The sequence below is a fragment of the Phaenicophaeus curvirostris genome, unplaced genomic scaffold (genome assembly GCF_032191515.1).
Source record: "Phaenicophaeus curvirostris isolate KB17595 unplaced genomic scaffold, BPBGC_Pcur_1.0 scaffold_127, whole genome shotgun sequence".
In the NCBI taxonomy this organism is placed as follows: Eukaryota; Metazoa; Chordata; class Aves; order Cuculiformes; family Cuculidae; genus Phaenicophaeus; species Phaenicophaeus curvirostris.
The window spans coordinates 172,050-199,897 of record NW_027206748.1 but is presented as its reverse complement, the minus strand read 5'-3'; the positions used below and the strand labels follow the sequence as shown (position 1 = coordinate 199,897).

The following is a 27,848-nucleotide window of genomic DNA, read 5'->3' as shown; positions in this document are numbered from 1 at the left end:
CACTGGATGGAGAAGAGCAGGTGGGCTGCCCCATAAACCGACCCATAGACTGACCCATAGATTGACCCACAACCCAACCACCGCGCGGGTGGGGCGGGGGGCGGGGCCTGGAGGGCGCTCTGTCCAATCATCATGCAGGGGGCGGGGCTCAGGGACGGCTCCATCCAATCAGCGCTCAAGGAGGCAGGGCTGGTGGAGGGTTCTGTCCAATCAGCGCGCGGGAGGTGCAAGGGGCGGGGCTTAGGGAAAGCCCCGTCTAGTGATCGCGCGGGGGGCGGGGCCTCGGGGGGTGCAGGCGATCCAATCAGCGCGCGGGAGGCGCAAGGGGGCGGGGCCTCAGGGAGAGCGCTGACCAGTCAGAGCGTGGGAAGCGCAGGGGGCGGGGCTCTATAAGGGTTGGCCCCGCCCCCTCGGCGGCGGCGCGGGGCAAGATGGCGGCGGCGGCGGCGGGAGGAGGCGGCGGGTGGGCGGCCGAGGCGGAGGAGTTCGAGGACGCGCCGGACGTGGAGCCGCTGGAGCCGACGCTGGGGAACGTGCTGGAGCAGCGCAGCCTCAAGTGGATCTTCGTCGGGGGGAAGGGAGGAGTGGGGAAGACCACCTGCAGGTGCGGGGGGGGCCAAACACCTGGGGAGGGGGGGAGGACACACCTGAGGGGGGGGAGGACACACCTGAGGGGGGGGAACACCTGGGGAGGGGGAAACACCTGGGGGGGGGGTGAAACACCTGGGGAGAGGGGGCGGGGGGAACAGCTGGGGGGGAAGAACACCTGGGGAGGAGGGAGAAACACCTGGGGAGGGGGGTGAAACACCTGCGGAGGGGGAAACACCTGGGGAGGGTGAAACACCTGGGGAGGGGGGTGAAACACCTGGGGAGGGGGGTGAAACACCTGCGGAGGGGGAAACACCTGGGGAGGGTGAAACACCTGGGGAGGGGGGTGAAACACCTGGGGAGGGGGGTGAAACACCTGCGGAGGGGGAAACACCTGGGGGGGTGTGAAACACCTGGGGAGGAGGGAGAAACACCTGGGGAGGGGGGTGAAACACCTGCGGAGGGGGAAACACCTGGGGAGGGTGAAACACCTGGGGAGGGGGGTGAAACACCTGGGGAGGGGGGTGAAACACCTGCGGAGGGGGAAACACCTGGGGAGGGTGAAACACCTGGGGAGGGGGGGTGAAACACCTGGGGAGGGGGGTGAAACACCTGCGGAGGGGGAAACACCTGGGGGGGTGTGAAACACCTGGGGAGGAGGGAGAAACACCTGGGGAGGGGGGTGAAACACCTGGGGAGGGGGGGAGGACACACCTGGGATGAGGAGGGGGGGAACAGCTAGGGGGGAAGAACACCTGGGGACACCTGGGGAGGGGGGGGAAACACCTGGGGAGGCGGGGAGGACACACCTGGGGCGGAGGGGGGGAAACACCTGGGGGGGGGAACACCTGGGGAGGGGGGGAACACCTGAGGGAGGGGGAACACCTGGGGGGGCAGAAACAGCTGGGGAGGAGGGGAACACCTGGGGGGGGAACACCTGGAGAGAAGGAAACACCTGAGGGGGAGAAACACCTAGAGGGGGGAAACACCTGGAGGGGGGAAACACCTGGGAAGGGGGGAACATCCCGGGGGGGGGGGAAACAGATGTGGAGGAGGGGGAGAAACACCTGGTGAGTTGGGGGAACACCTGAGGGGGGGGAGAAACACCTGGGGGGGGAGCACCTGGGGAGGGGGGGAACCACCTGAGGAGGGGGGTGTCAAAGGGGTCGGGATGGGATGAGGTCAGGATCAAAGGGATCAGGATGGGTCAGGTTGGGGTCGGTGGGATCAGGACGGGGTTGAAGGAACTGGGATGGGAACAGACGAGGATCGAGGGGATCGAGTTGGGATCAGATCAAAGGGATTGGGATTCGATCAGGTCGGGATCAATGGGATCAGGCTGGGGTCAAAGGGATTGGGATGAGATCAGATGGAAGAGATGGTGGTGGGATCAGGTGGAGGTTAAAGAAATTGGGATGGGATCAGATTAAAGGGATTGGGATGGGGTCAGATTAAAGGGATTGGGATGGGATCAGATCAAGGTGATCAGCATGGATCAGATCGGAGTCAGTGGGATTAGGATGGGAATGAAGGAATTGGGATGGGATCAGCCTGGAGTTAAATGGATTTGGTAGGAATGGTTGGAGTCGATGATCCGATGGGTCTTTTCCAACCTGATTCTGTGATTAGGATGGGATCAGGTTGGGGTTGAAGAAATCGGGACAGAATCGGGTTAGGTTTAAAGGGATCGGGATGGGATCAAGGGGAGGTGGGTCAGGTCGGCGTCAGTGGGATCATGGTGGGAATGAAGGAATTGGGATGGGGTCAGGCTCGAGTCAAATGGATTAGGATGGGATCGCGTTGCTGTTGAAGGGATCAGGACGGGATCAGGTCGGGGTCAAAGGGATCAGGATAGGATCAAGCTGGGATCAAGGGGATCAGGATGGGTCAGGTTGGGCCTGGTGGGATCAGGATGGGGTTGGAGGAACTGGGATGGGATCAGGGTGAGATTGAGAGGATTGTGGTGGGATCAGGCTGAGGTTGAAAGGATCGCGATGGGATCAGATCAAAGGGATTGGGATTTGATCAGGTTGGGATCAATGGGATCGCGCTGGGATCAAAGAGATTGGGATGGGATCAGATCAAAGTGGATTGGGATGGAATCAGGTTGGGATCGATGGGGTCACGCTGGGGTCAAAGGGATCAGGGTGGGATCAAGGGGATCAGTGGGGGTCAGGTCGGGTCGGTGGGATCATGATGGGAATGATGGAATCGGGATGGGATCAGGCTGGAGTCAAATAGATTAGGGTGGGATCAGGTTGGGGTTGAAGAGGTCTAGATGGAATCGGGTCAGGGTCAAAAGGATCAAGATGGGATCAGGTTGGGGTCAAAGGGATCAAGATGGGATCAGATTGGGGTCAAAGGGATCAAGATGGGATCAGGTTGGGGTCAAAGGCATCGGGATGAGGTCAGGTTGGGGTCAATGGGATGGGGATGGGATCAGATTAAAGGGATTGGGATTTGATCGGGTCGGGATCAATGGGATTATGCTGGGGTCAAAGGGATTGGGATGGGATTAAATCAAAGAGAGTGGGAAGGGATCAGGCCAAGGTGAAAGGGATTGGGGTGGGATCAGATCAAAAGGGATCGGGATGGGGTCAGGTTGGGATCAATGGGATCAGACTGGGATCAAGGGGATCGGGATGGGGTCAGGTTGGGATCGATGGGATCAGACTGGGATTAAGGGGATCAGGATGGGATCAGGTTGGGATCGATGGGATCAGGATGGGGTCAAACAAATCAGGATAGGGTTGAAGGAGTCAGGATGGGACCAGGTCATGGTTGAAAGAATGCGAATGGGATCAGGTTGGGATCAAAAAGATTGGGATGGGATTTGTTTGGGATCAAGGGGATCAGGTTGGGGTTAAAGCGATTGGAGTAGGATCAGGTTAGGGCTGAGGGGATCAGGATGGGTCAGGGGTGGGGGGACTGGGATGGGATGGAGTGGGATGGAGTGGAAGGTCTGGGGTGGGATGAAAGAATTGGGATGGGGTGGTATGGGATGGATTAGGATGGGGTGGAAGAACTGGGATGGGATGGAGGGAGTGGGGTGGGATGGGATGGAGAGTGTGGAATGGGACGGAGGAACTGGGATGGGATGGTGGGAGTGAGATGGGATGGAAGAACTGGGATGGGATGGAGGAACTGGGATGGGATGGAGGAGCTGGGATGGGATGGTGGGAGTGAGATGGGATGGAGGAACTGGGATGGGATGGATTGGGGTGGGATGGGATTGAAGAATTGGGATAGGATGGAGAGAGTGGGATGGGATGGAGGGAGGCGGGATGGGATAGAGGGAGACAGGATGGGGTGGAAGAATTGGGATGGGGTGGGACGGAGGCAGTGGGGTGGGGGGTGGACCTGGGGGTCCCAACCCCCCTTCATTGCCCCCCCTTTCGTTCCCGCGGCCCCCCCGCCCCCCAGTTGCAGCCTGGCGGTGCAGCTGGCGCGGGTGCGCGAGAGCGTCCTCATCATCTCCACCGATCCGGCCCACAACATCTCCGACGCCTTCGACCAGAAGTTCTCCAAGGTGCCCACCAAGGTGCAGGGCTACGACAACCTCTTCGCCATGGTGAGACCCCCCCCAGACCCAATACCCCCCTCTGTCCCCCCCCGCAGGAGATCAACCCCAGCCTGAGGGCAGCAGAACAGCCCCCCTTTGACCCCCCCCGACCCCCCTGTCCCCCCCGAGGAGATCAACCGCAGCCTGGGGGTAGCAGAGCAGCCCCCTTTGACCCCCCCATCCCCCCCCCATGCCCCCCCCAGAGATCGATCCCAGCCTGGGGGCACCAGAGCAGCCCCCTGACCACCGCCCCCCACTTCTCTATGATCCCCGTGTTCCCCCTCCAAGAGATCAATCATAGCCTAAGGGTGGCAGAGCAGACCCCATAACCCCCCCTGACCTCCCTGTGTCCCCCACAGGAGATCAACCCCAGCCTGGGGGCACCAGAGCAGCCCCCCCCAACCTCTCTGTCCCCCCTGTCCCCCCCTCAGGAGATTGACCCCAGCTTGGGGGCACCAGAGCAGCCCCCATAACCCCCTCTGACCCCCTTGTCCCCCCCCCAGGAGATCAACCCCAGCCTGGGGGTGGCAGAGCAGCCCCCTCTGAGCCCCCTGTCCCCCCCCAGGAGATCAACCCCAGCTTGGGGGCACCAGAGCAGCCCCCCTAGCCCCCTCTGACCCCCCTGTCGTCCCCCCCCAGGAGATTGACCCCAGCTTGGGGGCACCAGAGCAGCCCCCATAACCCCCTCTGACCCCCTTGTCCCCCCCCCAGGAGATTGACCCTAGCTTGGGGGCACCAGAGCAGCCCCCATAACCCCCTCTGACCCCCCGTCCCCCCCCCAGGAGATTGACCCCAGCTTGGGGGCACCAGAGCAGCCCCCATAACCCCCTCTGACTCCCTTGTCCCCCCCCAGGAGATCAACCCCAGCCTGGGGGTGGCAGAGCAGCCCCCTCTGAGCCCCCTGTCCCCCGCCAGGAGATCAACCCCAGCTTGGGGGCACCAGAACAGACCCCCTAGCCCCCTCTGACCCCCCTGTCGTCCGCCCCCAGAAGATTGACCCCAGCCTGGGGACACCAGAGCAGCCCCCCCGACCTCTCTGTCCCCCCTGTCCCCCCACAAGGAGATTGACCCCAGCCTGGGGGTGGCAGAGCAGCCCCCTCTGACCCCCCTGTCCCCCCCCAGGAGATCGACCCCAGCTTGGGGGCACCAGAGCAGCCCCCATAACCCCCTCTGACCCCCTTGTTCCCCCCCAGTAGATCAACCCCAGCCTGGGGGTGGCAGAGCAGCCCCCCTAGCCCCCTCTGACCCCCCCCTGTCGCCCCCCGCCCCAGGAGATCGACCCCAGCCTGGGGGTGGCGGAGCTGCCGGACGAGTTCTTCGAGGAGGACACGGTGCTGAGCATGGGCAAGAAGATGATGCAGGAGGCCATGAGCGCCTTCCCCGGCATCGACGAGGCCATGAGCTACGCCGAGGTCATGAGGTGGGCGAGGGGGGGTCCCGTTTTGCTGAGGGGGGGTTGTGGGGCCGAGGGGGTGTCCAGTTTTATTGAAGCACGGGATGTGTTTTCTCTGAGGAGGGTTATGGGGTTGAGCAGGGGTCCTGTCTTCATTGAAGGGGGGGTTTGGGGCTGAGGGGGGGTCATTTCTTCATTGAAGGGGGGGTTTGGGGCTGAGGGAGGGTCCTGTCTTCATTGAAGGGGGGGTTTGGGGCTGAGGGGGGTCATTTCTTCGTTGAAGGGGGGCTTTGGGGCTGAGGGGGGGTCATTTCTTCATTGAAGGGGGGGTTTGGGGCTGAGGGGGGGTCATTTCTTCGTTGAAGGGGGGCTTTGGGGCTGAGGAGGGGTCATTTCTTCATTGAAGGGGGGTTTGGGGCTGAGGAGGGGTAATTTCTTTATTGAAGGGGGGTTTGGGGCTGAGGAGGGGTCATTTCTTCATTGAAGGGGGGTTTGGGGCTGAGGGGGGGCCATTTCTTCATTGAAGAGGGGGTTTGGGGCTGAGGAGGGGTCATTTCTTTATTGAAGGGGGCTTTGGAGCTGAGGGGGGGTCATTTTTTCATTGAAGGGGGGTTTGGGGCTGAGGGGGGGTCATTTCTTTATTGAAGGGGGGGTTTGGGGCTGAGGGGGGCCATTTCTTCATTGAAGGGGAGGTTTGGGGCTGAGGAGGAGTCATTTCTTCATTGAAGGGGGGCTTTGGGGCTGAGGGGGGGTCATTTCTTCATTGAAGGAGGGTTTGGGGCTGAGGGGGGGTCATTTCTTCATTGAAGAGGGGGTTTGGGACTGAGGGGGGTCATTTCTTTATTGAAGGGGGGTTTGGGGCTGAGGGGGGTCATTTTTTTATTGAAGGGGAGGTTTGGGGCTGAGGGGGGGTCATTTCTTCATTGAAGGGGGGTTTGGGGCTGAGGGGGGGCCATTTCTTCATTGAAGAGGGGGTTTGGGGCTGAGGGGGGGCCATTTCTTCATTGAAGGGGGGGCCATTTCTTCATTGAAGGGGGGCTTTGGGGCTGAGGAGGAGTCATTTCTTCATTGAAGGGGGGCTTTGGGGCTGAGGGGGGGTCATTTCTTCATTGAAGGGGGGGTTTGGGGCTGAGAGGGGGTCATTTATTTATGGAAGGGGGGGTTTGGGGCTGAGGGGGGGTCATTTCTTCATTGAAGGGGGGGTTTGGGGCTGAGGGGGGTCATTTCTTCATTGAAGGGGGGGGTTGTGGGGCTGAGGGGGGGTTTGTGGAGCCAAGGGGGGGTTTGTGGGGCCAAGGGGGGGTTTGTGGGGCCAAGGGGGGGTCCCGGTCTGAGGAGGGGTCCCCGCCGCAGGCTGGTGAAGGGGATGAACTTCTCGGTGGTGGTGTTCGACACGGCGCCCACGGGGCACACGCTGCGCCTGCTCAACTTCCCGACCATCGTGGAGCGCGGGCTGGGCCGCCTCATGCAGATCAAGAACCAGATCAGCCCCTTCATCTCCCAGGTGGGGCCCGGGGGGGGCGCCTGGGGGCAGATCCTGGGCTGGGGGGGCAGATTGTGGGGTGAGGGGGGTCCTGGGGGTAGATCCTGGGCTGGGGGGGCAGATTGTGGGGTGAGGGGGGGTCCTGGGGGTAGATCCTGGGCTGGGGGGGCAGATTGTGGGGTGAGGGGGGGGTCCTGGGGGTAGATCCTGGTCTGTGGGGGCAGATTGTGGGGTGAGGGGGGGTCTTGGGGGTAGATCCTGGGCTGGGGGGGCAGATTGTGGGGTGAGGGGGGGTCCTGGGGGTAGATCCTGGGCTGGGGGGGCAGATTCTGTGGTAAGGGCGGTCCTGGGGGTGGATCCTGGGCTGGGGGTGCAGATCGGGGTGAGGGGGGGGTCCTTAGGGCAGATCCTGGTCGGGGGGGGCAGATTCTGGGGTGAGGTGGGGATCTTGGGGGCAGATCCTGGGCTGGGGGGGAGATTTTGGGGGGAGAGAGGGGGTCCTGGGGGCAGATCCTGGTCTGTGGGGGCAGATCCCGTGGTAAGGGGGGGTCCTGGGGGTAGATCATGGGCTGGGGGGGCAGATCAGGGGTGAGGGGGGGTCCTGGGGGTAGATCCTGGGTTGGGGGTGCAGATTCTGCGGTGAGGTGGGGATCCTGGGGGCAGATCCTGGTCTGTGGGGGCAGATCCCGTGGTAAGGGGGGGTCCTGGGGGTGGATCCTGGTCTGTGGGGGCAGATCCTGTGGTAAGGGGGGGTCCTGGGGGTAGATCCTGGGCTGGGGGTGCAGATTGTGGGGTGAGGGGGGGTCTTTAGGGCAGATCCTGGTCTGTCTGGGCAAATTCCAGGGCAAGGAAGAGTCCTGGGGGCCAATCCTGGTCTGTGGGGGCAGATTGTGGGGTGAGGGGGGGTCCTGGGGGCAGATCCTGGTCTGGGGGGGCAGATTGTGGGGTGAGGGGGGGTCCTGGGGGCAGATCCTGGGCTGGGGAGGCAGATCATGAGGCAAGGGAGGGTTCTAGGGGGCAGATACTTGTTTGTTGGGGTGGATTCCAGGGCTGGGAGGGGTTCTGGGGGCAGATCTTGTGATGAGAAGGGGGTCCTGGGGGCAGATCCTGGGGCGAGGGGGATCCTGGGGGCAGATCCTGGTCTGTTGGGGCAGATCCTCGCACTGGGGGGAGTTCCTGGGGGCAGAGTGTGGTGTGTTGGGGCAGATTCCGTGGCGGGGGAGGGGAATTCTGGTCTGGGGGGGAAGATCTTGGGGCGAGGGGGGGTCCTGGGGTCAGATCCCAGGATGGGGAGGGTCCTGGGGGCAGATCCTGGTCTGTGGTGACAGATCCTAGTGCAAAGAGGGGGTCTTGGGGGCAGATCCTATGGAAGGGGGGGGGGTCCTGGGGGCAGATCGTGGTCGGGGGGGACAGATTCTGGGGCGAGGGGGGGTCCTGGGGGCAGATCCTGGTCTGTGGGGGCAGAGCCTGGGGCGAGGGGGGGTCCTGGGGGCAGATCCTATAGAAGGAGGGGGTCCTGGAGGCAGATCCTATGGAAGGGGGGGGTCCTGGGGGCAGATCGTGGTCGGGGGGGGCAGATTCTGGGGCGCGGGGGGGGTCCTGGGGGCAGATCCTGGTCTGTGGGGGCAGCTCCTGGGGCAAGAGGGGGGTCCTGGGGGCAGATTCTGGTGTGTGGGGGCAGATCCCAGGGCAAAGGCGGGTCTTGGGGGTAGATCGCATGGTAAGGGGGGGTCCTGGGAGCAGATCCTAGGTGGAGAAGGGGGTCCTGGGGGCATATCCTGATCTGTGGGGGCAGATCCTAGGGCGAGGGGGGGTCTTGGGGGCAGATCCTGGGGCGAGGAGGGTCCTGGGGGCAGATCCTGGTCTGTGGGGGCAGATCCCAGGGTAAGGGGGGGTGTCCTGGGGGCAGTTCGCATGCTGGGGGGGGGGATCCCGGGTTTTGGGGGGGGGGGGTGTGCCAGGGAGGGGTTCTCAGTGCCAGCGCCCCCCCAGATGTGCGCCATGCTGGGGCTCGGGGACATGAACGCGGATCAGCTGGCGTCGAAGCTGGAGGAGACGCTGCCCGTGATCCGATCGGTCAGCGAGCAGTTCAAGGACCCGGTGAGAAATGTGGGCGGACAGGGGACATGGGGACAGAGAAGGGGACATCGGGATGGGGGGGGCATCAGGAGGGAGACAGGGATGGGGACACTGGGGACAAGGATGATAAAAAGTGGGACAGGGACATCAGAAGGGGGACAGGGATACCCGGAGAGGGACAAGGGATGGGGATACTGGGGACAGGGACACTGGGAGTGGGACAGGGACATCAGGAGGGGCACAAGGGTGCTGGAGGGGGATGCCAGCAGGGGCACAAGGACACCAGGAAGGGGACAGGGACATCAGGAGCGGGGTGGTGATATCAGGATGGGGATGAGGACGTTGGGACAGGGATGGGGACATAAGAGGGGGACGAGGGATGGGGACGCTGGGGACAAGGATGGCAAATAGAGGGACGGGGACATTGGGAGGGGGACAGGGACATTGGGAGGGGAAAAGGGATGGGGGCACTGGGAGGGGGATGGGGACATGGAGAGGGGGACAGGGACATCGTGAGGGGAATGTAGGTGTCAGGAGGGGGACATCGAGGGGGACAGGGGATGGGGACACTGAGGACAGGGATGGCAAATAGAGGGATGGGGACATTGGAAGGGGGAAAGGGATGGGGACATCAGGAGGGGGAAGGGATGGGGACGCTGGGAGGGGGATGGGGACATGGAGAGGGGAACAGGGACATCGTGAGAGGAATGTAGGTATCAGGAGGGGGACATCAGGAGGGGGACAGGGGATGGGGACACTGGGGACAGGGATGGCAGATAGAGGGACGGGGACACTGGGAGTGGGACAGGGACATCAGGAGGAGGAAAGGGATGGGGACACTGGGAGGGGGATGGGGACATCGAGAGGGGGATGGGGACATCGTGAGGGGAATGTAGGTGTCAGGAGGGGGACATCGGGGGGGACAGGGGATGGGGACACTGAGGACGGGGATGGCAAATAGAGGGATGGGGACATTGGGAGGGGGAAAGGGATGGGGACACTGGGAGGGGAATGGGGACATGGAGAGGGGCACGGGGACATCGTGAGGGAAATGTAGGTGTCAGGAGGGGGACAGGGGATGGGGACACTGGGGACAGGGATGGCAGATAGAGGGACGGGGACATTGGGAGGGGGACGGGGACATCGACAGGGTGATGGAGGCATCAGGAGGGGGACAGGCATGGAAATACTGGGGATGGGGACACCAGAGAGAGTAACGGGGACACTGGGAGGGAGACAGGGACATCAGGAGGGGGACAGGGATGGGAGATACTGGGGACAGGGACACTAGGAGGGGGATGGAGACATCGGGAGGTGCACAGGGGTGCTGGGAGTGACACAAGGACACTGGGAGTGACACAAGGACACGGGAAGGGTGATGGGGAGGGGGACTGGGATGCCAGGCAGGGGAGTGGGGCCGCCGGAGGGGACGCTGGAGGGGACACGGCCAGGCTGGTCTGGGCACATTCCCATGGGTCTGAAGAGATGTCACCGAGCACGATGTCACCGAGCCGTGATGTCACCGAGCCACGGTGTGACACGGGTGCCGTGTCCTCGTGCCGTGGGGCTAACGGGTGGGTGCCGCCGCGGTGGCTCAGGAGCAGACGACGTTCATCTGCGTGTGCATCGCCGAGTTCCTCTCGCTCTACGAGACCGAGCGGCTCATCCAGGAGCTCGCCAAGTGCCGCATCGACACCCACAACATCGTGGTCAACCAGCTCGTCTTCCCCGAGCCCCTCCGGCCGTGCCGCATGTGCGAGGCACGGCACAAGATCCAGGCCAAGTACCTCGACCAGGTATGGGGGAGGGAGGGGGGCTGGAATTTTAGGGGCTTGGAGGGGCCAAGGAGGGGGTTTTGGGGGGCCCGGGTCCCTGCCCGTATCAGTGGGGGAACGTGGGGAGCTGGAATTTGGGGTTTGGAGGGGCCCAGGATGCCCAGGTTCTTGTCCACCTTGAGGAGGAGGACTTGGGGGGCTGGAATGTGGGGGTTGGGAGCCAAGGAGGGGGTTTTGGGGGGCTCAGGTCCTTGCCCAGCTCAAGGAGAGAGATTGGGGGGCTGGAATTTGGGGTTTGGAGGGGCCCAGGATGCCCAGGTTCTTGCCCAGCTTGAGGGGGAGGACTTGGGGGGCTGGAATGTGGGGGTTGGGGGGCCAAGGAGGGGTTTGGGGGGCCCAGGTCCTTGCCCAGCTCAAGGAGAGAGGTTGGGGGGCTGGAATTTGGGGTTTGGAGGGGCCCAGGATGCCCAGGTTCTTGCCCAGCTTGAGGGGGAGGACTTGGGGGGCTGGAATGTGGGGGTTGGGGGGCCAAGGAGGGGGTTTGGGGGGCCCAGGTCCTTGCCCAGATCAAGGGAGGAGGTTGGGGGGCTGGAATTTGGGGTTTGGAGGGGCCCAGGATGCCCAGGTTCTTGCCCAGCTTGAGGGGGAGGACTTGGGGGGCTGGAATGTGGGGGTTGGGGGGCCAAGGAGGGGTTTGGGGGGCCCAGGTCCTTGCCCAGCTCAAGGAGAGAGGTTGGGGGGCTGGAATTTGGGGTTTGGAGGGGCCCAGGATGCCCAGGTTCTTGCCCAGCTTGAGGGGGAGGACTTGGGGGGCTGGAATGTGGGGGTTGGGGGGCCAAGGAGGGGGTTTTGGGGGGCCCAGGTCCTTGCCCAGATCAAGGGGGGTGCTTGGGGGGCTGGAATTTGTGGGGGTGGGGGAGTTTGGGGGGGGGCAAGGAAGGGGGTTTGGGGGGCTTGAGGCATCCGGGTTCCTTCTCAGTTTGAGGGGGGGGCTGGAATTTGGGGTTTGAGGGGGCCAAGGTGGGGATTTGAGGGCTGGGACTCAGAATTTGGGGGGGCTGGAAGCTGGATGCCTGGTTTTTTATGGGGAAGGAGGTGGATTTTAGGGACCCCCCCCTCACATTTTTTCTGTCCCCCCCCCCCGCAGATGGAAGACCTGTACGAGGATTTCCACATCGTGAAGCTGCCGCTGCTGCCCCACGAGGTGCGAGGGGCCGACAGGGTCAACGCCTTCTCCTCGCTCCTGCTGGACCCCTACACCCCCCCCAGCCCAAAATAACCCCCCCCGAGCCCCCCCCCGGGCCGGGAAACCCCCCCTGGGCTGCACTGGGACCCCCCCCCCCCAAGGACTGTTCTGGGACCCCCCACCCCAGGACCAGGAACCCACCTGGGCTGCTGTGGGGACCCCCCATCCCAAAGTTGGGTCCCCCCCAAGACTAATCGCCCCCCAGGGCTGTGCTGGGACCCCCCAGATCAGCGTTTTCCCCCCCCCCCAAGACTGTTCTGGGACCCCCCCCCAGACTATTTCCCCCCCCCGAACTGTTTTGGGACCCCCCAGACCAGCCCCCCCCCTCCAGGACTGTTCTAGGGGAAACCCCAGACCACCCCCTCCCCCCAGACTGTTCTGGGACACCCCCCCCCAGAACACCCGGTACCCCCAGGACTGTGCTGGGACCCCCCCCTCCAAGGCTGGGACGCCCCCCCACCCGGGGCTGGGACCCCCCCATCCTGGACTGGGTTCCCCCAGGGCTGCAATGGGGGGCCCCCACCCCAAAATCAGGACCCCTCCCCATGGCTGTGCTGGGGTCCCCCCCAGGCTGGGACCCCCCCCCCCAGGGCCACACAACCCCTCCCCAGGGCACAACCCCCCTCCTTGGGCAGCACTGGGGGGGCCCCCCAAAGCTGGGACACCCCCCCACCCCGGGGGCTGTGCCCCCCCCCCAGGACTTGGTGTACATAATAAACTTGGGAAATGGAAGTTTTGGGGTGCTCGGGGGTGGGGGCAGTACCTCGGGGACCCTCATTAGCGCTTGGGGGGTTAATGAAGTTGGGAGAGTGGATAATGGGGGGGCTGCACGGGTTGGGGGGGTCCCAGGTATTGGGGGGGCAGGGGTTGGGGGTGCTGGGGGGGTCCCTGTTAGGGGGGTGGTCACAGGTATTTGGGGGTGAGGATTGGGGGGGGCCTCAGCAGTGGGTGCAGGATTGGGGGGGGCAGGGGGGGCTGTGTGGCTCAATCAGGGGGGGCTGCAGGGTTGGGGGGGTCGAAGGGGGGGTCATGTGGCTATGGCTTGGGGGGCTCGGGGGTTTTGGGGGGGGGGCCATGTGGCTGTGACTGGGATTGGGGGGGGAACAGGCATGTTTGGGGGGGGCTCAGGGGTTTGGGGGGGCTCAGGGTTTTTATTGGTGGGGCAGGCATGCTTGGGGAGTTCAGGAATGGGGGGGCTCAGGGGTTTGGGGGGAGTCAGACATATTTGGGGGGGCTCAGGGGTTTGGGGGGGTTCAGGGCTGTTTGGGGGGGGGCTGTGGTCATTCCTGGGGGGTTTGGGGGAGCTCAGTGGGTTGGGGGTGGGGCAGGCATGTTTGGGGGGGGGGTTAGGGTTTTGGGGGGGCCATGTGGCTGTGACCAGTTTGAGGGGGGAGGCAGGCATGTTTGGGGGTCTCAGGGGTTTGGGGGGGGTGTCTGTGGCCATGCCGGGGGGGTTTGAGGGGGCTGAGGGGTTTGGGGGGGCTGTGGCCCTTCCTGGGAGGCTATGGGGGTGCTGAGGGGTTTGGGGGGGGGGCTGTGGCCCTGCCTGGGGGGCCTTGGGGGGGCTCAGTGGTTTTGGGGGGGTCTATGGCCCTGCCTGAGGGGCTTTGGGGGGGCTCAGGGGTTTGGGGGGGGGCTGTGGCCCTTCCTGGGGGGCTTTGGGGGTGCTGAGGGGTTTGGGGGGGGCTGTGTCCGTGCCTGAGGGGGTTTTGAGGGGGCTCAGGGGTTTGGGGGGGGCAGGGATATTAAGGGGGGGTCTCAGGGGTTTGGGGGTGGGTCTGTGGCCATGCCGGGGGGGTTTGAGGGGGCTGAGGGGTTTGGGGGGGCTGTGGCCCTTCCTGGGAGGCTATGGGGGTGCTGAGGGGTTTGGGGGGGGGGCTGTGGCCCTGCCTGGGGGGCCTTGGGGGGGCTCAGTGGTTTTGGGGGGGTCTATGGCCCTGCCTGAGGGGCTTTGGGGGGGCTCAGGGGTTTGGGGGGGGGCTGTGGCCCTTCCTGGGGGGCTTTGGGGGTGCTGAGGGGTTTGGGGGGGGCTGTGTCCGTGCCTGAGGGGGTTTTGAGGGGGCTCAGGGGTTTGGGGGGGGCAGGGATATTAAGGGGGGTCTCAGGGGTTTGGGGGTGGGTCTGTGGCCATGCCGGGGGGGTTTGAGGGGGCTGAGGGGTTTGGTGGGGCTGTGGCCCTTCCTGGGGGGCTATGGGGGTGCTGAGGGGTTTGGGGGGGGGGCTGTGGCCCTGCCTGGGGGGCTTTGGGGGGGCTCAGAGATTTGGGGGGGGGGCCTGTGGCCCTGCCTGGGGGGCTTTGGGGGGGCTCAGGGGTTTGGGGGGGGCCTGTGGCCATGCCTGTGGGTTTCGGGGGGGCCGTGTGGCCGTGTCCCCCCCCTCCCGGCCCCGTGTCCCCGTGTCCCGCTGCGTTCTGTCCCTGTGACCCCGCAGTTGGCGCGCCTGGGCCAGCGCTGGGGGGGGGGGGGGCAGGCCTTGACCCCCTCCCCCTCCCCCTCAACCCCCCCTTCCCCTCTTCCCCTCCATAATTTTTGGGGGGGGGGGCAGCTCAGGAATTTGGGGCGGGGGGGGGGGGGGGCTGATGGACCCCCCAAACCAACCAATTCCCCCCCAAAATCCTCCCTGAGGCCACTGGGAAGGGACCCCTGGGCCTGTGCCCCCCCCCCCAAAGGCCTCAGGCAGGTCTGTGCCCTCCCCCCCCACCCATTAGCCCGTCCCCCCCCCCCATTAGCCCCCCCCCCCTCACCCATTAGCCCCCCCCCACCCCAGGCCCAGCCCCAGGTCGGTATTTAAGCCCCGAGGCCGTGGCCAGTGGCCCCAGTTCGGTGGTGGCCGCAGCGCTCGGGGCTCCTGACGGTGAGGGGGGGACCAAGGGGGGGGAGGGGTTGAGGGGGGGGGAGAAGGGTTTTGGGGTCCCCAGGGTGGGGGTGGCCCCCCCCAGGATCCTCCCCACAGGTTTTGGGGTCCCCAGGATCCTCCCCACAGGTTTTGGGGGCCCCCAGGGTCCCATTTTCCTGTCCCCAAAGTGTCCCCAAGGTGGGGGGGGGAGAGGGGGAGAAGGGTTTTGGGGTCCCCAGGGTGGGGGTGACCCCCCCCAGGATCCTCCCCACAGGTTTTGGGGTCTCCAGGGTGGGAGTGACCCCCCCCCAAGTTCTTCTCCACAGGTTTTGGGGCCCTCAAGGTCCCATTTTCCTGTCCCCAAAGTGTCCCCAAGGTGGGGGGGGAGAGGGGGAGAAGGGTTTTGGGGTCCCCAGGGTGGCGGTGACCCCCCCCAGGTTCCTCCCCACAGGTTTTGGGGTCCCCCGGGTCCCATTTTCCTGTCCCCAAGGTGTCCCCGAGGTGGGGGTGTCCCTAGCTATCGTCTCAGTGACCCCCCCCCAGGTTCCCCCACCCCGCTTTTGGGGTCCCCAGTCTGCGGGTGACCCCAGGTATGAACTCAGAGACACCCCCTGGTTCCCCACCTCGGGTTTTGGGGTCCCCAGGGTCCCATTTTACTGTCCCCGAGGTGTCCCCAAGGTGGGGGTGCCCCCAGGTGTCAGCTCAGTGACACCCCCCAGGTCCCCAGGCAGTGGGTGCCCCCCCTAGGCTAACCCCCCCAGGGTTTTTGGGGTCCCCAGGGTCCCATTTTACTGTCCCCGAGGTGTCCCCAAGGTGGGGGTGTCCCTAGGTATCGACTCAGTGACCCCCCCCAGGTGCCCCCTCCTCCCGGTTTTGGGGTCCCCAGGCTGTGGGTTCCCCCCTTATGTCCCCCCCACGGGTTTTGGGGTCCCCTGTGTCCTATTTTACTGTCCCCAAGGTGGGGATGCGCCCAGGTATCGACTCAGTGACCCCCCCCAGGTGCCCCCCACCCCGGTTTTGGGGTCACCAGAGTGTGGGTGTCCCCCTCCCAGGTTCCATCCCCCGGGTTTTGGGGTCCCCCGGGTCCCATTTTACTGTCCCCAAGGTGTCCCCAAGGTGGGGGTGCCCCCAGGTGTCAGCTCAGTGACCCCCCCAGGTCCCCCCCCCCAGTTTTGGGGTCCCCAGGCAGTGGGTGCCCCCCCAGGCTAACCCCCCCAGGGTTTTTGGGGTCCCCCGGGTCCCATTTTCCTGTCCCCAAGGTGTCCCCAAGGTGGGGGTGTCCCCAGGTATCGACTCAGTGACCCCCCCCAGGTTCCCCCCTCCGGGTTTTGGGGTCCCCAGGGTCCCATTTTCCTGTCCCCAACATGTCCCCAGGGTTCCAAGTCCCCACACTCCGTGTCCCCAACCTGTGCTGCTGTCCCCACGGCTCTGGGTCCCCACGCCCCCCTGCCACGTCCCCGTGTCCCCAGGCTCCATGTCCCCACGCTCTGTGTCCCTCTGCTGTGTCCCCATGTGCCTGTGTCCCTGTGTCCCCACATTTTGTCCCCGTGTCCCTACTCTCCATGACCCTGCCATGTCCCCATGTCCCCAAACTCCATGTCCCCATGTCTCTGTGTCCCTACACCCCATGTCCCCATGTCCCCAAACTCCGTGTCCCCATGTCTCTGTGTCCCTACACCCCATGTCCCCATGTCCCCAAACTCCGTGTCCCCATGTCTGTGTGTCCCTACACCCCATGTCCCCGTGTCCCCACGCTGTGTCACTGTGTCCCTACATTTTATCCCCATGTCCCTGTGTCCCCACTCTCCGTGACCTTGCCATGTCCCCATGTCCCCATACTGTGTCCCCATGTCCCCATGTCCCCACATGCCAGGTCCCCATGTCCCCATGTCCCCTCTCTCCATGACCTTGCTGTGTCCCCATGTCCCTGTGTCCCCACTCTCCATGACCCTGCCATGTCCCCATGTCCCCATACTGTGTCCCCATGTCCCTATACTGTGTCCCCATACTCCGTGTCCCCGTGTCCCCACTCTCCATGACCCTGCCATGTCCCCATGTCCCTGTGTCCCCATGTCCCTGTGTCCCTAGGTCCCCATGTCCTGGCAGTGGGTGATGAGACCATGTTCCCATGTCCCTGTGTCCCCACTCTCCGTGACCTTGCCATGTCCCCATGTCCCCATACAGTGTCCCCATGTCCCCGTGTCCCCATGTCCCCGTTTCCCCATGTCCCCATGTCCCCACAGTGGGTGACACGGCCATGTCCCCATGTCCCCATGTCCCGTGTCCCAGCAGTAGGTGACCCCGCCATATCCCCATGTCCCCACGCTCTGTGTCCTCTCAGCAGTTGACCCCACTGTGTCCCTGTGTCCCCATGTCCCCACACTCCATGTCCCCATGTCCCCATGTCCCGGCAGTGGGTGACTCTGCCGTGTCCCCATTTTCCTGCACTCCATGTCCCCATGTCCCCATGTCCTGGCAGCAGGTGACTCTGCTGTGTCCCCATGTCCCTGTGTCCTGGCAGTGGGCGATGCAGCCACATCCCCATGTCCCCATATCCCTATGTCCCCGTGTCCCCATGTCCCCACAGTGGGTGACACGGCCATGTCCCCATGTCCCCGTGTCCCCATATCCCTGTGTCCCCATGTCCCCACAGCGGGTGACACGGCCATGTCCCCTTGTCCCTATGTCCCCACATCCTGGCAGTGGGTGACACGGCCACGTCCTCGTGTCCCCGTGTCCCCATATCCCTGTGTCCCCATGTCCCCACAGCGGGTGACACGGCCATGTCCCCTTGTCCCTATGTCCCCACATCCTGGCAGTGGGTGACACAGCCACGTCCTCGTGTCCCCGTGTCCCCATATCCCTGTGTCCTCTCAGCAGCTGACCCCACCGTGTCCCTGTGTCCCCATGTCCCTGCAGTGGGTGACTCTGCCGTGTCCCCATGTCCCCACACTCCATGTCCCCTTGTTCCCGTGTCCTGGCAGTGGGTGATGCAGCCACATCCCCGTGTCCCCATATCCCTGTGTCCCCATGTCCCCACAGTGGGTGACACGGCCATGTCTCCATGTCCCCATGTCCCCGTGTCCCCATATCCCTGTGTGCCCATGTCCCCACAGCGGGTGACACGGCCATGTCCTCGTGTCCCCATGTCCCCATGTCCCCATGTCCTGGCAGTGGATGACTCTGCCGTGTCCCCATGTCCCCATGTCCCTGTGTCCCCATGTCCTGGCAGTGGGTGACTCTGCCGTGTCCCCATGTCCCCATGTCCCTGTGTCCCCATGTCCTGGCAGTGGGTGACTCTGCTGTGTCCCCATGTCCCCATGTCTCTGTGTCCCCATGTCCCTGTGTCCCCATGTCCCCATGTCCTGGCAGTGGGTGACTCTGCCATGTCCCCATGTCCCCATGTCCCCATGTCCCCATGTCCCCATGTCCCAGCAGTAGGTGACTCTGCCGTGTCCCCATGTCCCCATGTCCCCATGTCCCGGCAGAGGGTGACTCTGCCATGTCCCCATGTCCCCACACTCCATGTCCCATGTCCCCGTGTCCTGGCAGTGGGTGACTCTGCCGTGTCCCCGTGTCCCCGCAGCGGGTGCCGGGATGACGGTGACGTACTCGTCGCGGGTGGCCACGTCGCGGTTCGGGGGGTTCTGGCGGCTGCTGCTGCTCTGGCGCGGGGGCATCTACAAACTGCTCTACCGCGAGCTGCTGCTCTTCCTCGCTGCCTACCTGGGCCTCAGCCTCGCCTACCGGTGACACTGGGAGCACTGGGAGCACTGGGAGCACTGGGAGCACTGGGAACCCTGGGAGGGGGACACTGGGAGCGTTGGGAAGAGGCATTGGGGACACTGGGAGCACTGGGAGCGCTGGGAGGGGGGCACTGGGAGCGCTGGGAGGAGGCACTGGCAGCACTGGGAGCACTGGGAGGGGGCACTGGGAGCACTGGGAGCACTGGGAGCGCTGGGAGGGGGCACTGGGAGCACTGGGAGGGGGCACTGGGAGCAGTGGGAGCGCTGGGAGGGGGCACTGGGAGCACTGGGAGCACTGGGAGGGGGACACTGGGAGCACTGGGAGCACTGGGAAGAGGCATTGGGGGACACTGGGAGCACTGGGAGTGCTGGGAGGGGACACTGGGAGCGCTGGGAGTGCTGGGAGGGGGCACTGGGAGCACAGGGAACACTGGGAGGGGGCACTGGGAGCACTGGGAGAGGACATTCGGAGCACTGGGAGCACTGGGAGGGGACACTGGGAGTGCTGGGAAGAGGCACTGGGGACACTGGGAGCACTGGGAGCGCTGGGAGGGGGGCACTGGGAGCACTGGGAGCGCTGGGGAGAGGACACTGGGAGCACTGGGAGCTACTGGGGAGAGGCACTGGGGACACTGGGAGCACTGAGAGCACCTGGAAGAGGCATTGGGGACACTGGGAGCACTGGGAAGAGGCACTGGGGACACTGGGAGCACTGGGAAGAGGCACTGGGGACATGGGGAGCACAGGGAGCGCTGAGAGGGGACACTGGGAGCACTGGGAACCCTGGGAGTGGGCACTGGGAGCACTGGGAGCACTGGGAGAGGACATTTGGAGCACTGGGAGCACTGGGAGGGGACACTGAGAGTGCTGGGAGTGCTGGGAGGGGACACCAGGAGCGCTGGGAAGAGGCACTGGGGACACTGGAAGCACTGGTAGCGCTGGGAGGGGGGCACTGGGAGCACTGGGAGCTACTGGGGAGAGGCACTGGGGACACTGGGAGCACTGAGAGCACCTGGAAGAGGCACTGGGGACACTGGGGAGCACTAGGAAGAGGCATTGGGGACACTGGGAGCACTGGGAGCGCTGGGAGGGGACACTGGGAGCGCTGGGAGGGGGGCACTGGGAGCACTGGGAAGAGGCATTGGGGACAATGGAAGCACTGGGAGCGCTGGGAGGGGGCACTGGGAGCACTGGGAGGGGGCACTGGGAGCAGTGGGAGCACTGGGAGGGGGCACTGGGAGCACTGGGAGCACTGGGAGGGGACACTGGGAGCGCTGGGAGCACTGGGAGGGGACACTGGGAGCGCTGGGAAGAGGCACTGGGGACATGGGGAACACTGGGAGCGCTGGGAGGGGACACTGGGAGCACTGGGAGGGGATAATGAGAGCACTGGGAGCTACTGGAGAGAGGCACTGGGAACACTGGGAGCACTGGGAGGAAGTGCTGGGGACACTGGTGGCACTGGGGGAGGCACTGGTGGCACTGGGAGCACTGGGGGGAGGCACTGGGGACACTGGTGGCACTGGGGGAGGCCACTGGTGGCACTGGGAGCACTGGGGGGGAGGCACTGGGGACACTGGTGGCACTGGGGGAGGCACTGGGGACACTGGTGGCACTGGGGGGAGGCACTGGTGGCACTGGGAGAGGCACTGGGGACACTGGTGGCACTGGGGGAGGCACTGGTGGCACTGGGAGCACTGGGGTAGCTGGGGGGGGTGTGTCTGGGGGTGGCTGGGTAACAGTTGCTCTGTGTCCCCCCCGTTCCCCTTGTCCTTCCCTGTCCCTCCTGTCCCCCTGTCCCCTCTGTCCCCCCTTGACCCCTTGTCCCCCCTGTCCCCCCTGTCCCCCCTATCCCCCTCGGTCCCCCTTGTCCCCGTCCCCCTTGTGTCCCCCCTGTCCCCTCCGTCCCCCTCTGTCCCCCCTGTCCCCCCTGTCCCCCCCATGTCCCCCCGACCCCCTGTCCCCCTCTGTCCCCCCCTGTCCCTGTCCCTATCCCTGTCCCCTTGTCCCTGTCCCTGTCCCTGTCGCCCTGTCCCTGTGTCCCTGTCCCCCTGTCCCTGTCCCCCTGTCCCTGTCCTTGTCCCCCTGTCCTTGTCCCCTTGTCCCTGTCCCCTGTCCCTGTCCCTGTCCCCCTGTCCCTGTCCCCCTGTCCCTGTCCCCCTATCCCTGTCCCTGTCCGTCCCTGTCCCTGTCCTTGTCCCCCTGTCCCTGTCCCCATCCCTGTCCTGTGTCCCTGTCCCTGTGTCCCTGTCCCCCTGTCCCCCTGTCCCTGTCCCCCTATCCCTGTCCCTGTCCCCCTGTCCCTGTCCTTGTCCCCCTGTCCCTGTCCCCCTGTCCCTGTCCCCCTGTCCCTGTCCCCCTATCCCTGTCCCTGTCCCCCTGTCCCGTCCCTCTGTCCCTGTCCCTGTCCCCCTGTCCCCGTCCCTGTCCCCGTCCCTGTCCCCCCTGTCCCTGTCCCCCTGTCCCTGTCCCCCCTGTCCCTGTCCCCCTGTCCCCCTATCCCTGTCCCTGTCCCCCTATCCCTGTCCTTGTCCCCCTGTCCCTGTGTCCCTGTCCCTGTCCCCCTGTCCCCCTGTCCCCCTGTCCCTGTCCCCCTGTCCCTGTCCCCCTATCCCTGTCCCCCTGTCCCCCTATCCCTGTCCCTGTCCCCCTGTCCCTGTCCCCATCCCTGTCCCTGTCCCCCTGTCCCCGTGTCCCTGTCCCTGTCCCCCTGTCCCGCTGTCCCTGTCCCCCTATCCCTGTCCCCCTGTCCCCGTCCCTGTCCCCGTCCCTGTCCCCATCCCTGTCCCCCTGTCCCTGTCCCCCTGTCCCTGTCCCCATCCCTGTCCCCCTGTCCCTGTCCCCCTGTCCCCGTCCCTGTCCCCGTCCCTGTCCCCATCCCTGTCCCCATCCCTGTCCCCCTGTCCCTATCCCTGTCCCCCTGTCCCTATCCCTGTCCCCCTGTCCCCGTCCCTGTCCCCCTGTCCCCATCTCTGTCCCCCTGTCCCTATCCCTGTCCCCCTGTCCCTGTCCCCCTGTCCCCATCCCTGTCCCCCTGTCCCTATCCCTGTCCCCCTGTCCCTGTCCCCCTGTCCCCATCCCTGTCCCCCTGTCCCTATCCCTGTCCCCCTGTCCCTGTCCCCCTGTCCCCATCCCTGTCCCCCTGTCCCTATCCCTGTCCCCCTGTCCCTATCCCTGTCCCCCTGTCCCTGTCCCCCTGTCCCCATCCCTGTCCCCCTGTCCCCGTCCCCCTGTCCCCATCCCTGTCCCCCCTGTCCCCATCCCTGTCCCCCTGTCCCTGTCCCCCGTCCCTGTCCCCCTGTCCCCATCCCTGTCCCCATCCCTGTCCCTGTCCCTGTCCCTGTCCCTGTCCCTGTCCCTGTCCCAGGTTGTTGCTCTCCGAGCCGCAGCGTCGCCTCTTCGAGAAGCTCGTTCTCTACTGCGACAAATCCGCCAACCTCATCCCGGTCTCCTTCGTCCTCGGTCAGGAACCGCCCCCCCCGGGACCCCCCCGGGACCCCCCCGGACCCCCCGGGACCCCCAACCCCCCCAAGCGCCCCTTCCCACCCCGGGACCCCCCCAGACCCCCCCCCCCCGACCCCTTGGACCCTCAAAGACCCCCTGGACCCCCAGGTTCCCCCCCTAGACCCCCCCCAGACCCCTTGAAAGCCCAGAGACCCCCCCTAGACCCCCCCCCAGACCCCTTGGACCCCCAGAGACCCCCCTGGCTCCCAGAGCCCCCCCGTTCACCTCCCCTGAGCCCTCCCCAGGCCCCCAACCCCCCCCAGACCCCCCCCCCCCGAGGCCCCTTGGACCCTCAAGGACCCCCCTGGACCCCCAGGTTCCCCCCCTAGACCCCCCCCCCCAGAGCCCCCAGCTCCCCAGGGGAGCCCCCCCCTGCACCCCTCCCCCAACCCATCACCCCCCAGGATCCCCCCTCAGTGCCCCCAGTGCCTCTCCCCAGTGCTCCCAGTGCTCCCAGTCCCTCTTCCAGTGCTCCCAGTGCCCCCAGTCCCCCTTCCAGTGCCCCCACTTCCTCTCCCAGTGCTCCCAGTCCCCCTCCCAGTGCCCCCCAGTCCCTCTCCCCGTGCCCCCCAGTGCCCCCAGTCCCTCTCCCAGTGCCCCCAGTCCCTCTCCCAGCGCCCCCACTTCCCTCTCCCAGTGCCCGCAGTCCCTCTCGCAGTGCTCCCAGTGCCCCCACTCCCTCTCCCAGTGCCCCCACTCCCTCTCCCAGTGCTCCCCAGTCCCCCTCCCAGTGCCCCCAGTCCCCCTCCCAGTGCCCCCAGTCCCTCTCCCAGTACCCCCCACTCCCTCTCCCAGTGCCCGCAGTCCCTCTCGCAGTGCTCCCAGTGCCCCCAGTTCCTCTCCCAGTGCCCCCACTCCCTCTCCCAGTGCTCCCCCACTCCCTCTCCCAGTGCCCCTCCCAGTGGTCCCAGTGCCTCTCCCAGTGCTCCCAGTTCCTCTCCCAGTGCTCCCAGTGCCTCTCCCAGTGCCCCCAGGACCCCTCCCAGTGCCCCCAGTTCCTCTCCCAGTGCTCTCAGTGCTCCCAGTCCCCCTCCCAGTGCCCCCAGTCCCTCTCCCAGTGCTCCTAGTGCCCTCAGTACCACTCCCAGTGCTCCCAGTTCCTCTCCCAGTGCCTCCAGTTCCTCTCCCAGTGCTCCCAGTGCCCCCAGTGCCTCTCCCAGTGCTCCCACTACCGCTCCCGGTCCCTCTCCCCGTGCTCCCGGTGCCCCCAGTCCCTCTCCCAGTGCCCCCAGTCCCCCTCTCCAGTGCCCCCACTCCCTCTCCCAGTGTCCCCAGTGCCCCCAGTCCCCCCTCCCAATATCCCCACTCCCTCTCCCAGTGCCCCCAGTGCCCCCAGTCCCTCTCCCAGTGCCCCCAGTGCCCCCAGTCCCTCTCCCAGTGCTCCCCAGTCCCCCTCCCAGTGCCTGCAGTCCCTCTCCCAGTGCCCGCAGTCCCTCTCCCAGTGCCCCCCACTTCCTCTCCCAGTGTTCCAAGTGCCCCCAGTCCCTCTCCCCAATGCTCCCAGTCCCTCTCCCAGTGCTCCTAGTGCCCTCAGTGCCTCTCCCATTTCCCCCAGTCTCCCTTTCAGTGCCCCCAGTCCCTCTCCCAGTGCCCCCAGTGCCCCCAGTGCCCCCACTCCCTCTCCCAGTGCCCCCCAGTGCCCCCAGTCCCCCTCCCAGTGCCCCCACTCCCTCTCCCAGTGCTCCCAGTGCCCCCCAGTGCCCCCACTTCCCTCTCCCAGTGCCCCCAGTGCTCCCAGTCCCCCTCCCAGTGCCCCCCAGTCCCTCTCCCAGTGCTCCCCTTGCAGGTTTCTATGTGGTGCTGGTGCTGGAGCGCTGGTGGGCGCAGTTCTGTGCTCCCAGTGCCCCCAGTCCCCCTCCCAGCGCTCCCAGTCCCTCTCCCAGTGCCCCCCACTCCCTCTCCAGTGCCCCCACTCCCTCTCTCAGTGCTCCCAGTGCCCCCAGTGCCCCCACTCCCTCTCCCAGTGCTCCCAGTGCCCCCCAGTGCCCCCACTCCCTCTCCCAGTGCCCCCACTCCCTCTCTCAGTGCTCCCAGTGCCCCCAGTGCCCCCACTCCCTCTCTCAGTGCTCCCAGTGCCCCCACTCCCTCTCCCAGTGCCCCACTCCCTCTCCCAGTGCCCCCAGTCCCCCTCCCAGTGCCCCACTCCCTCTCCCAGTGCTCCCAGTGCCCCCAGTGCCCCCACTCCCTCTCCCAGTGACCCCACTCCCCCTCCCAGTGCCCCCAGTGCCCCCACTCCTCTCCCAGTGCTCCCAGTGCCCCCAGTCCCCCTCCCAGTGCCCCCACTCCCTCTCTCAGTGCTCCCAGTGCCCCCACTTCCCTCTCCCAGTGCCCCACTCCCCTCTCCCAGTGCCCCCAGTCCCCCTCCCAGTGCCCCACTCCCTCTCCCAGTGCTCCCAGTGCCCCCAGTGCCCCCACTCCCTCTCCCAGTGACCCCACTCCCCCTCCCAGTGCCCCCAGTGCCCCCACTCCCTCTCCCAGTGCCCCCAGTGCCCCCAGTCCCCCTCCCAGTGCCCCCACTCCCTCTCCCAGTGCTCCCAGTGCCCCCAGTGCCCCCACTCCCTCTCCCAGTGCCCCCAGTGCTCCCAGTCCCCCTCCCAGTGCCCCCAGTCCCTCTCCCAGTGCTCCCCTTGCAGGTTTCTACGTGGCGCTGGTGCTGGAGCGCTGGTGGGCGCAGTTCCGGACGGTTTCCCGTGCGCGGACGGGCTGATGCTGGCCGTGGCGGCCCACGTGCGCGGGGCGGACGCGCGAGGCCGCCTGCTGCGCCGCACGCTGCTGCGCTACGGCTGCCTGGCCGCCCTGCTCGTGCTGCGCGCCGTCAGCACCCCCGTCTACAAGAGGTTCCCCACCTGCGACCACCTCGTCCAGGGCCGGTGGGGACACGGGGACGACGAGGGGACGCGGGGGACGCGGGGGACACGGGGACGTTGGGGGGGACATGGGGGACATGGTGACGTTGTGGGGACAGGGGGACATGGGGACGTTGAGGGGACAGGGGGACATGGGGACAGGGGGGACATGGGGACGTTGTGGGGACAGGGGGGACATGGGGATGTTGAGGGGACATGGGGGACACGGGGGACATTGCGGGGACACAGGGGACATGGGGACAGGGGGACACGGGGATGTTGCGGGGACAGGGGGACACGGGGACATTGCGGGGACACAGGGGACATGGGGACAGGGGGGACACGGGGATGTTGTGGGACAGGGGGACACGGGGACATTGCGGGGACAGGGGGGACAGGTGGACATTGCTGGGACAGGGGGGACATGGGGATGTTGCAGGGACAGGGGGGACACGGGGACATCGCTGGGACAGGGGGGACATGGGGACAGGGGGGGACATGGGGGACACGGGGACATTGAGGGGACAGGGGGACATGGGGACGTTGCAGGGACGGGGGGACATTGCGGGGACAGGGGGACATGGAGACAGGGGGGACACAGGGACATTGAGGGAACAGGGGGGGACATGGGGACGGGGGGACGGGGACATTGCGGGGACAGGGGGGACATGGGGACAGGGGGGACAGGGGGGACATTGAGGGGACAGGGGGGACATGGGGACAGGGGGGACACGGGGACATTGCAGGGACAGGGGGGACACGGGGACATTGAGGGGTCAGGGGGGGCCATAGGGACGGGGGGACATGGGGACGTTGTGGGGACAGGGGGGACATGGGGACAGGGGGGGACACGGGGACGTTGTGGGGACAGGGGGGACATGGGGGACGTTGTGGGGACAGGGGGGCACATGGGGACATTGCGGGGATAGAGGGGACATGGGGACATTGCAGGGACAGGGGGACATTGAGGGGGACACGGGGGGACACAGGGACAGGGGGGACATGGGGACGTTGCGGGGACAGGGGGGGACATGGGGACGTTGCAGGGACAGGGGGACACGGGGACATTGTGGGGGATAGTAGGACGTGGGGACATTGTGGGGACAGGGGGGGACATGGGGGACAGGGGGGACAGGGGAGACATGGGGACATTGGAGGGACACGGGGACATGGGGGACTGGGAGATGGGGACATTGCGGGGACAGGGTGACATGGGGACATTGCAGGGACAGGGGCACATGGGGACATTGCGGGGGACAGGGGGGACACGGGGATGTTGCGGGGACAGGGGGACATGGGGACGTTGCGGGGACGGGGAGGACATGGGGACAGGGGGAACATGGGGACATTGCAGGGACACAGGGACATTGAGGGAACAGGGGGGACATGGGGACAGGGGGGACACAGGGACATTGAGGGAACAGGGGGGACATGGGACAGGGGGGGACAGGGGGGACACAGGGATGTTGTGGGGACGGGGGGGACATTGCGGGGACATGGGGGGACACGGGGACATTGAGGGGACAGGTGGACATGGGGACAGGGGGGACATGGGGACATTGTGGGGACAGGGGGGACAGGGGGGGACAGGGGGACATTGAGGGGGCAGGGAGGACATGGGGACAGGGGGGGACATGGGGACATTGTGGGGGACAGGGGGGACATGGGGACAGGGGGGACATGGGGACGTTGTGGGGACAAGGGGGGACATGGGGACATTGTGGGGACAGGGGGGACATGGGGACAGGGGGGGACATGGGGACGTTGTGGGGACAGGGGGGGACATGGGGACATTGTGGGGACAGGGGGACATGGGGACGTTGAGGGGACAGGGGGGACATGGGGACGGGGGGGACACGAGGACATTGCGGGGACGGGGGGACATGGGGACATTGTGGGGACAGGGGGGACGTGGGGGGACTGGGAGATGGGGATGGAGGACGTGGGGGGACAGGGATGGGGGGACATGGGGGGACATGGGGGGACCACAGGGATGGGGGGACACGGGGGACATGGGGGGGACACAGGGATGGGGGGACACGGGGGACACAGGGGGACACAGGGATGGGGGGACAGGAGGGGACATGGGGGGACACAGGGATGGGGGGAAACAGGAGGGGATATAGGGGGACACAGGGACGGGGGGGACACAGGGGACATGGGGGAACATGGGGGACATGGGGGGGGACACAGGGGATGGGGGGACACGGGGGACATGGGGGGACACAGGGATGGGGGGACATGGGGGATATAGGGGGACACAGGGACGGGGGGACACAGGGGGACCATGGGGGAACATGGGGGACATGGGGGGACACAGGGATGGGGGGGACACGGGGGACATGGGGGGACACAGGGATGGGGGGACAAGGGGGACATAGGGGGACACAGGGATGGGGGGAGGGACATGGGGGACAGGGATGAGGGGACATAGGGGACATGGGGGGACACAGGGGGACACAGGGATGGGGGGACCATGGGGGGAGATGGGGGACAGGAAGGGACATGGGGGGACAGGGGACACAGGATGGGACACAGGGATGGGGGACACAGGGGGATGGTGGGGGACATGGGGCACATGTGGGACCAGGGATGGGGGGGGACATGGGGGACACAGGGGGGACACAGGGATGGGGGGACATGGGGGGACATAGGGGGACACAGGGATGGCGGACACAGGGACATGGGGGACACAGGGATGGGGGGACATGGGTGGGGACAGGGAGGGGGGGACAGGTTGGGGGAACATTATGGGGACAGGGATGGGGGACATGGGCCGGGGGCTGCCATG

General features: G+C 66.0%; 2 protein-coding genes across 2 annotated transcripts in view; both read left to right on the top strand.

The window, feature by feature from the left end:
• The first annotated feature begins 431 nt into the window (after positions 1 to 431).
• On the top strand, positions 432 to 12,851 carry GET3 (guided entry of tail-anchored proteins factor 3, ATPase). Its single transcript, XM_069882390.1, has 7 exons — positions 432 to 604; positions 4,012 to 4,159; positions 5,422 to 5,570; positions 6,897 to 7,047; positions 9,019 to 9,126; positions 10,704 to 10,901; positions 12,028 to 12,851. Exons 1-7 carry the CDS (start codon positions 432 to 434, stop codon positions 12,157 to 12,159), a joined length of 1,059 nt encoding a protein of 352 aa, XP_069738491.1. The 3' UTR covers positions 12,160 to 12,851.
• A 5,707-nt stretch (positions 12,852 to 18,558) lies between these two features.
• LOC138734647 (bestrophin-2-like) overlaps positions 18,559 to 27,848 on the top strand; it is a 14,971-nt gene continuing 5,681 nt past the window's right edge. The window contains 4 exon segments of the mRNA XM_069882403.1: positions 18,559 to 18,710; positions 22,075 to 22,169; positions 24,845 to 24,897; positions 24,900 to 25,166. Coding sequence (XP_069738504.1) covers positions 18,559 to 18,710; positions 22,075 to 22,169; positions 24,845 to 24,897; positions 24,900 to 25,166 — 567 coding nt within the window.